A 10,051-nucleotide genomic window follows, 5' to 3' on the forward strand; every position below is an offset into this window, starting at 1 on the left:
TTGTGAGATACAAGTCAGTTTCATGGGAGGGCTTCATATTCATTAAAATGAGCTGAATACTGCAGTAATCGATCTAGTCTACAAATCAGTTACATAGCCGTTTAAGATCTCCAACAGAGAATCCAAAAAAGACTGAATATAAAACGCATAAAAAATAAGTTTCAATGACTGAAAACTAAATAAATTTCTCACTGAAAATGTATCAGAGAGTTCTCAGTGCTTTAAAAAAAGCTGTACACAGTAAACTAAAAGAAACTTGTGAAATTCATTCCAGCAATTATAACTTTATTAGGATTCATATTCTTTCAGTTTGGTCACCATACATATCACTGATTTTCTATCAAACAGCCAAAATTTAATGGATATCTGCAGCTTAACTGCTGAAGGTTACAGCCATTTCTTCCAGGTGAAGTTTCAATTTGTTTCTCTAAGTGAGAAAGATGATTTTTGTTGTGAAGTCATCCTCACATGCATGAATGCATGATTTGGTTCTTTGGCATTACAACACATTTAATCCAATGTAGCCATTACTGCTGATAGGGAGGGTATCAATTTAGTTTTCTAAAAGTTGAAAATGCTCCTCACATACATTCAGCAGTGGCGGCTAATTATATACATATATATATATATATATATATATATATATATATATATATGTTTTTTTTTTTAAACAGTGTATGGATGCTACTTGAGAACCAAATCATACACTGTACCAAGAGATACTCAGGGCTGCATGTAGGCTGGAAACAATACAGCTTAGATTATGGGGAGATAATTTGAAAAGGAGAAGAAAAAATAAAGTCAAATCACTGTCTTAAAGTTTACTCTTTCAAAAGATGAAACCAAATGTAGCATGAAAATAAACATTTTACAATCAAATAGAAAATAAATCATGTCTCTTAAAGTGAGCTAGGAAAAAACCACTGACTAGCCAATCCCTTGTGACATCTCTTGACACTAGCGTTTCAATTCAAAAATAACATCTTCAAAAAAAACAAAAACAAAACTAAAGACAAAGTTGGTTAAGTTTTCTAATCAAAAGTGTTTTGCCCAAAGTATCTTATAGTTGGGCTTTTCCTAGTGTTCATGACAGCACGAGCATTGCATTTACATTTAATTATAAAGTGAACATGCTGCACAATGTATATAAAAAAAAAAACAAAACAGGCAATTCCATAATAAAAAAAAACAAAACAAAAAAAAAACAAAAAAAAAACAAACACTTAACCTCTCTGTTGCCCCATATCCATGGGATCAATTCCAGCATTACAAACACAGACATTATACATTTCACTATTATTTTAATCTTGCATTCGAAACTGTTAATGTATGTTACAATATGGAAGTAGCTGGACAAAAACACTTTAGATCAGCATAAATTAACACGTGAGCAGTCCATCAGAACTATATAAAGCTCTCACAGTATTTTCTGTAGATTTAAAAGTGTCACAGAAGCTTTAAAGTCAGTGATTGGTTCAACAGACTGCGCACATTTCAATTGTCTTACATTTCACATAGTTACTAGTAATTTAGATAGGTATACATGGCCATTCATGTATGTTTTTCCTTTCTCTTTATTCTGAGCAATACAAAGGTTTTATGATGAAGTTCTGGTTGAATTAAGTGTCAGCAAAGGGCTGTGTTGGTTTCAGACCCCCCCAAGCGCCGCCAACCCAACAACCCACGAGTGTACCAGTGACCTGGATCACAGCCTCAGTTTGATTGTGAACAGAAAATCCTTTTCCACGACAACAAAACCCTTTAATGTGATGTAAACATGGTGTATATTCAGGGCTCTTCATGTTATTTTCTCATATAATCCAGTACTCATTTTTTTCCCTACAAAATCAAAGTAAGTCAGACAGTTGCAGTTTTAACAGTTAAGTTCAGCAATGAAGACTGAGATTGGCGATCGACTGGCAGAGAAGTTAGAGTGTTGGAGGTTTCAGACCGTATTTCCTGGCCACTTCAGTCTGGGCGTACGCTGCATCACATAATGAGTACAAATGGGCCATCTCCATCTCTGACTTGGCTAGATTAATTGCCTTGTTGAACATTTCTATGGCCTTGTCCAGATTCCCCCTGAAAAGAAAACCCTGGTTATTTCAAGCACGTTGAGAAAGACCTCTAATGTGTGGTTTGGACTGAATTGTTAATCTCACCTTTGCACTTCAATCGTTCCCATAGTTTCATAGGCAAAGTCACACTTGTTGTCAATTTCAATCGCCTTACTGATGAGCTCTAGACCCAAGTCAAGGTCTTGTTTCCATTGAAGCTGTAACAACCTGGACATATATTAAACAATTAACACCATGTCCTGTTTACATGAATCACATGAATCATGAATGAACCACAACATAAAAAAGGAGAATAGATGCCTACCCCTTGTGGACATATGTGGTAGCGTTGTCTGGTTCCAGTTCAATGCACTTATCATACATCTCGTCTGCTTTTCCAAACTGCTGCTGATCAGTCAAAGCCTGAGAAGATCACAAAAACAACTTGTACGGTCATATTTTGAACATCCATAAGGTCTAGTGCTGTTGTTTTCTTATCCGAATAAAAACTGTTACAACTGACATGTTGTACAGAAGGCAGAGCAAAGGAATAATAAGCAAACATCAAAATCGTGGTTTTGGTTTCATACCTGAGCATAAAGAGCGTAGCCCTCAGCACACTTTGGGAACCTCCTGATAACATCCTCGAAGCCGTCCATGGCCGTCTGTACTTGTGCTGGGTTGTTTCCAGTATATGCTTGTCTGTACTGAAGAACACAAGAGTGAAAGAAACTTAGCAGTTAAACTTAAAGGCATGGTAAATGCTGAATGTAAAAAAAAAAAAGCCCAAATTAGGATAAAAAATTAAATCATTTATTAAACAATGAAGATAATTATCAGGTAAACTTGCTTTTCAATTAGTCTTTAGTGGATAACTTACAAGAGCAAAGCATTTCTGTGCCTGAGCCAGAGCAGAGTCAGGCCTGAGCAGGATACACTCGTCAAAGTCTCCCACTGCCTCGTCCACCTGGTCCAACAGGATCTTCAGCTGAGAGGAAATACACTTGTTATGAAGTATAAATAAACACAACCACCATTTTGCATTATGGCAGAGACGGTGCAAACTGACACCAAATCAATTACCAATCAGATGGTAAAGAAACCAGGTCCTACCTGACCCCTGTGGTGATACACATCAGGGTTGCGTGTGTCAATCTCAGCTGCCATGTTAAAGTCTTGTGTAGAGAGCATAGGCTGCTGCTGCTGCATGTACATGCTTCCACGCTTGATCAAAGCGTTGGCTCGTAGCTGTGAAAATTACACAACAGAGACAAACTGTCAGGTTGTAGCTCTCCAAAGTCTCTGTAAAGGTAGTCTTTGTTTATACAAAACATTGGTTCAACTTGCGGGAAACTTTGATGATTTTTGATCAAACTTGCAGAAAAGTTGCAGTGATTGAACAAAAATGCAAAGTCGCTCAGAATTCATGGGAATTGGTTGAATTTGTGCTAATTAAGGCGATCGCAACATCGCGACTTTCTGGAGGGTCAGGCATACAGAAGAACTTTATCATTAAGTTCTTATATGGTGTCACCCTTGTCCTCTATTGGACATTCCCCTTACATCTCTGGAAGCCTGAGACGAAGACTGGCCTAAAGCCACATGACCATACGCCCAACCCATCTTTGTAGAAGCCCCATTGGCTGATATATATTTGCATATGATTGGTTGTTTTAGATTTTTACCCTCTTTAAATGTTGCTTGTAATATATTTTGTGATGACCCTGATGAAAGGCCACAAACCGAAACGCATCAGTCTAATAATAAAGTTCTGTTTACTTCAAGTGCTGCTGAAGTCTTAACATTTTTCTAACCTCAACCAAGAGCAGGCATTAAACAAACAACCCTTACCTTCACATTGGCGTCATGCATGTTGATTACTCGGTCCAAATCAGGCTGTGCAGCAGTAGCGTTACCAATCAGCAGGAAGAAAGTGGCACGCAGCAGCAGGGCCTCGGCAGTGTATCGACCACCTGACTCGATCTCCTTGGTGCATTCACTGATGATTTTGTCGTAGTTCTCCTCCTCCATGTACTGCTTTGCCTTCAGGTAGCCAGAGCTAGAAGAAAAAATAACAGATCAGGAAAAGCGTTTACCAATTTTGCAAAATTCCAATGAAATTTCATGTGGATATTATAATGAATTAAGATGGTTTTGGTCATTCCGACTTTTACTGTAAAGACACGGTGAGGCTAAAATTCCCTGATCAGAATCTGAAGTGGAACCGTGAAATCTTCTGAAAACATTCACGCTCCCCTGAGAACACATGACTTAATAACTGCTTCTACAGCTCCAAACTCAGCTGAAATGATAAACTCTTTACTCTTAATATTTAAAAATCTAAATGGAAATGGCACATTCACACTAACCAGAAAGAATTTTCCACCATAAGTTAAATAACTACTGTCCTGCAGCTCCTTGTGCTCAGAGTCCAGCTCCTAAATGATCAGTTAGTGACAGTGGAAAGAGTCAAATTATTACTAAAAACCGAACTTTTCCACCTCTGGGACATGAATGTGTTCAGAAATTTCACTGCCCATTGAGTTTCACTATTTTGGCGTACCATTGAAAACACAGATTTCTATTGAACATTGCCAGCATCTTGTCCTATACCACCAGCTGCCTTGTCCAGGTAAAAAAAAACACCTAAATTTACCAATAAGCTGATACTGAGTAAATGTCCTCTGACCTCTCAGTGACCTCAGCTGCCTCGCCTTCTTTGTCCTTGTCTTCATCTTTCTTCTCTCCCTTCTGCAGGGGCTGCGAGATGATGTCATCGGTGAACGAGCTAAAGTAGGACTTGATGAACTGAGGGGAAGGCATCATCGGCTCACGGTTCTACAGAGGAGGGGTTTAAAACCATGCGTTCATTGTGACAATTCAGGGAAGTAAAATACAAAGAAATGTCTCTTAAAGTGGACAAATACCTTGTACTTCTCTTTGGCCTTCTCTTTCCCCAGCTGCTTCAGCACTTTGTCTGCCAGCAGCATGCTCTGTTGGTTCTGGAAAGCCTCAAGAATACACACTGCTGTGACATCTGGCGGATACACAGGGAAACAAAACCGACAATGTCAAAGTCAATAAGCGTCACACATTTGAAGTTAAACTTGGAAACAGACATTTTGAGAAGAAAGAAGAACGTCTCACCCTCTAAGCACTCCTTCTTGTTGTCTAGTTTCTCCAGAGCTTTGGCCCTCCTGAACAGAGCCTTGACATAACGTGGATTTAGCCCCACGGCCTGAGAGCAGTCCTGCACCACTTCTGTCCACTTCATCTGAAATGACAGTTATACACCAATTATCTTCAAAACAATACAGTACACAGTGCTCCAGAGGTCTGTCCACTCCCCAGAGAAAGTTTACAGGTGCAATGCAGACACAGACCCACTATTTGTTTATTTCATTGTATATATTTGGAGATGAAATTGCTAGAAAAATGAATGGCTGCATGAATTATGGTCACTAAAGCTTGTGCTTAAATTAAATTATTTTAATCTGAAGCAAAACCTAGAAAACTATAGTGATACTGACATTTGAAGACCAACGTATAAAACTAATCTTTAAATTAAAACAGTTTAAAATCAAATGGATAATGAGCACTATAAGAAGGTTACTGAGGTCACTGATTGATCAAAGTTTAAACATTACATTTCCAGTTGTAGAGCTGGTGTGAGCGGAGGACCTCATAAGGTTTCATTCAGCTGTGAGGTAAACCTTCAGTTAAAGATGAAGGTGGAAAGATTCTGCTAGTCATTGACCAAACAGGTGTAACCATTGTTTTCTGTGGCGGTATGCCATCCCTCCTGGCTTTAAGTTGCAAGTTGTTGCACTTTAACATGCAATGAATCCATTTCAGGCATATTTTAAGTTGAAGGAAGGGGCATCGAACTGTGTGGTTTTCCTTCTACAAGCACCTCAACAGAGTCAACATCTCTTCAGAAAATGAAGATAACTAAAATTGTATGGGTCACATTTCACATTTCACAACAGTCTCTGCACAGATTAAAAGAAGGTGGTGCCAACCTGCTGTTCGTAGGCTGCTGCTCTGTTCTGGTAAAACGTTGACAAATCGGCCTTCTGCTCCGTGGGGCAGAGAGCAATGGCCTCTGTGTAGCACTGGATGGCGTTCTCATACTTGCCAGCTTTGAAGTACTTGTTTCCCTTGTTCTTTGCTGCTTGGGCCCGATCCAAAGGGCTCTGAATAGATGAGAGAAAGGGTAACTTTTATTTATTAGATCGTCTCCCCTGTGACTCAGTCGACTGGATCAAAACTGTTTTTCTACATAATTAAGTATCCGTCAGCATCTTACACTGCATGAGGCTTTTCAGTTGAAATGCATGCATGTGCCTAGGATTGAATGCCATCAAAATCTCAAGCCAAAAGTGCAAAGAAGCCATTTACAACAATGTCTACAGCAACAGACAATATTAACAGCAAATCAAACATTCATGGATGTGCATAAACTCAAAATTCGAGTTCAGGCTTCTTGAGCTAAGTTATTCCAACAGTGTCATAAGGAAGCAAGGAAATGCTGAAACAACATATACACTTGGACCAATGGATAACGTCCATGATTGAACTGTGACACAACTTATAGCAATGGTTCTCAAAACCTATTCACATCACAGACCCCTAAACTGACAGAAACCACAGAGCCCCATTTTATAATTTTGTCCCAGGGTCGACCACTGATTACATTTTTGCTTTTAGATGTTTTATTACAGAAAGTGTTTGAAACCCATGACCAAAATAGTCACAAATCCTGTCTGTGTGTTATTTATGGATGGAATTATAGTGGAAATAAATAATTCACCTTTTGCTGGGGACCACCAGGAACCCCCTTAAGGACCCCTGGACAACCACTGATTTATAGTACCTGCACTGGTAAGCTGATAAAGCAACCAGTTTCCCAGTTTTCCTTAATAACTGCAATTAATTATGATGCCTGCACAATCCTAGCATACTAATGGTTATTGCATGACTTTACATTAATATAACTGAATGCCTCAAATGAATCCTGAATGAATAATTAGACGGTATGAATATAACATATGGAAGCCACAATTAAATATAATGTATAACAAATAAAATGTATTATTATTATTATTATTATTATAATAATTACTCTAAACGTAAAATCATACACAATCAATAATGATAGAGACAGAGAAACCTCTCACTGACAACATACCTGTGAGATCTGCTACTAAACTAAGGCTGATTGACATGTCGGTTTGGTTATACTACAGTCCGAAGGCTTGAGTTTAGTTCAACATTTTAAAATTTTCTAAATATTTTGGACTGACAATCACTCAGAAAAAGGTAACATAGACTTACATAATTCTGCCTATGTTAGTCAGGTATTGCACATTAGGCTACTAATAGATCGTAGTACAAAGTGAATGAGTTGACAGCCACTTGTAGCCTGTTACACTACATAATAAAACTGGCTCTGTCAAAACAGGCCGATTCAACTGACAGCCATCCCCGCCCCACTTGACTTACCCAGAGAATAACCTTAGCTAGCATGCACAAAAACATTACAATTACAAAGTTATGCTATTAAGATAAATTAAAACTCGTCATGTTACGCCCACATGTGTTAGCCGCATGGTTAACCAGCTGAAATCTCAGTGTGTCGATCATTCTTGCTCTCCAGACGTGTAATATTAGACATTTGCTGCGAGGCTAGTTCACCTAGCTAACCTAGCTCGCTTCCATGATAATGTTATCTTACGGGACAGCTAGCTAGCAGTTAATATTGGCTAATCCACCACCGGTGAGCCGGTTGCTACCATGTTCGCTATCGGCCTTGCTCTGGCGAAGGTATCTGTCACTGACAGCGTCAGCAAGGGTCGGTGTCCTTGACTGTACTTGTATTGATGGGTTTAGTCATCAACGCGTACGCATTAAACATAAGCACATCGTGCTAATGCGGTGACCGTTACATTGACAGCAGAGGCGGGATGAGTCTCCAGGCAACAGTTACCATGTTCTCCTGCTCGCGGCTGGCTCGAGCTGCGCCGTCTTGGCCCTGCACGGGACTGGAGCTGCCTTCTGGTGTTTTCCGCTCCCCGGTCCCTTTCCTTTCCTTCGTCCTGCTGCGGTTCCAGAGGTAAACTGCTCCCACTCCGAGCACTATAGGAGTCCCGACTAACAGTGCCAGCTGCCAGCGGGGTAGTCCAGTCCCGGACTGCGGCTCGACTGGCTTTGACGCAGCCATGATCTACAACCGAGCAATGTAGCCAGTCAGTACCACCACCAGCAGACAGCGTGAGCAGGGGCCGCTTCTTCTTCCCGTGCTCCGCGAGGTCACGCACACACAGCGAAGAATCATGGGATACCGGCGGTCGATTCAGGGGCTGTGTGTAGTTGTAGTTCTACGGCGGATTTTGTAGTCCAAACTCAGAAGCAGGATAAATACTGCCTACAGAAGTTAATTTTAGTAGCTCTCTGGGACTCCTACTGATGCACTGTAAATTAAGTGTAAAAATATATTTGAAATGTGGATATAGATATGAATAAATATTTATTATTCATTATTTATTAATATTGATTTATAACTATTTATACATAAGAAAACGTTCTGTTTAGTGTCTTAAATATTTTATAAAGAAGATGGTTATAGAAATAAACCAGCAGGCCTAAACTGGAATACTACCTGCTACAAGATTTACCATTCAGTTTGCATGTCAATTTGAATAGAAATATGAATTCCCAGTTTTTGATGGAGACATTGTGGGAAATGCTTTCTGCTGTCACAAAAAGATAGTGATGCTATGTAGTGCAATCATTTCAATATCAAAGGCTGTTTTTTTTTTTCAAACTGTGTGGGCGTTTCAGCCTTTCATCCTGATCAATGTGGATTTCTCATACGAGTTTGACCGTGTGTTTGTATCTTTGCCAGGCTCAGTCTCCTCTCTGTCCCATTTCAGAGCTTAGTGCTGGTCTGTCTGGACGGTGCTGGAGCCTCGCTACTCAATTTGTGCCCAAGGCCATCTGTCCTCAGTGACCAGCACTGAGCAAGTCAATTGTATTTAGCTGGTTAGAGGGAAGTCTGTGTAGAGCCTTGTCCTTGCTGTAACATAGACCTTTTTTTTTTTTTGCTCACATTTTTCTGTAAATTATTCTGCAAATCACTTGTAACCTGTTTCCTGCTCTTCTTGGAGTTGTACCAAATTAAAAAGTGAAGCTTCTGAACTTCATGAACATTTTTGGATTAGTCAAGAATAAAACATGTGAAAATTGTATATATTTTGATTTGTCCGGGTCGAGCAGCTTAAAACATTGAATAATCAATTCTGCACTAACACACTAGCTTGTTTTGAAAAGCCATAAAATCAATTTTGCCACTAAACTACAACACGTGATGAGACACAATAACCTTGTACTGTGTGAGTGTTAGCTACAAGTGAAACTCCCCTCTGTGCCCCAGCAGATATTGTTGCTTTTACAGAGATTATAATAAGGGCGTCTGATCTTCTGGCTATTCCTGACTCCGTCTGTTACTCCTGTTAAATGTGCCTGCTATTGTTAGGGCCTGGCTTAGCTCTGAGTTCTGGCCCCTGCCACTAGATGTCCTGTAGCCTGTGGCCACTGAGATGCTCCTGTAATGCTGGGAAACATTTGGACGGAGAGAGCAGGTACTTTGAAAGCATAAATCTTTACACACCACCTGAAATAATTAAATGCATTTAATCACGTTCAGCTCAGAGGCTCATCCAGGTACATTTGAATGTGTACAGTTTGTTGTTGTTTTTTTGTTCTCTTGTTAACAGGTCTGGGTGCAGAAAGTAGTTTTTTTTTTTTAATACTTTGATGTATTTTCTTACACACTGTTTATAAAATCCAGTATTTATAAAATAAATTTTGGCACATGCACACACACACACACACACACACACACACACACACACACACACACCCATTAGAAAGTAAAATGAGTCAGTAAATGAAGGGAGTTGGATCACAATCTCTTCATTCACCCTCCACCC

At 39.6% G+C, this 10,051-nt stretch overlaps 1 protein-coding gene across 1 annotated transcript; it reads right to left on the minus strand.

Annotated features, from left to right (window-relative positions):
* Positions 1–264: 264 nt before the first annotated feature.
* tomm70 (translocase of outer mitochondrial membrane 70) lies at positions 265–8,347 on the minus strand. Its single transcript, XM_023413326.2, has 12 exons — positions 8,047–8,347; positions 6,080–6,253; positions 5,205–5,331; positions 4,985–5,094; positions 4,747–4,895; positions 3,909–4,116; positions 3,171–3,305; positions 2,938–3,045; positions 2,648–2,764; positions 2,383–2,480; positions 2,163–2,285; positions 265–2,082 (listed from the first exon to the last, which is right to left on the minus strand). Exons 1-12 carry the CDS (start codon positions 8,278–8,280, stop codon positions 1,929–1,931), a joined length of 1,737 nt encoding a protein of 578 aa, XP_023269094.1. The 5' UTR covers positions 8,281–8,347; the 3' UTR covers positions 265–1,928.
* Positions 8,348–10,051: the final 1,704 nt, after the last annotated feature.

This window comes from Seriola lalandi, unplaced genomic scaffold (genome assembly GCF_002814215.2).
Source record: "Seriola lalandi dorsalis isolate HSWRI2012SDOR001 ecotype SW California unplaced genomic scaffold, Sedor1 jcf7180002054511, whole genome shotgun sequence".
Lineage (NCBI taxonomy): Eukaryota > Metazoa > Chordata > Actinopteri > Carangiformes > Carangidae > Seriola > Seriola lalandi.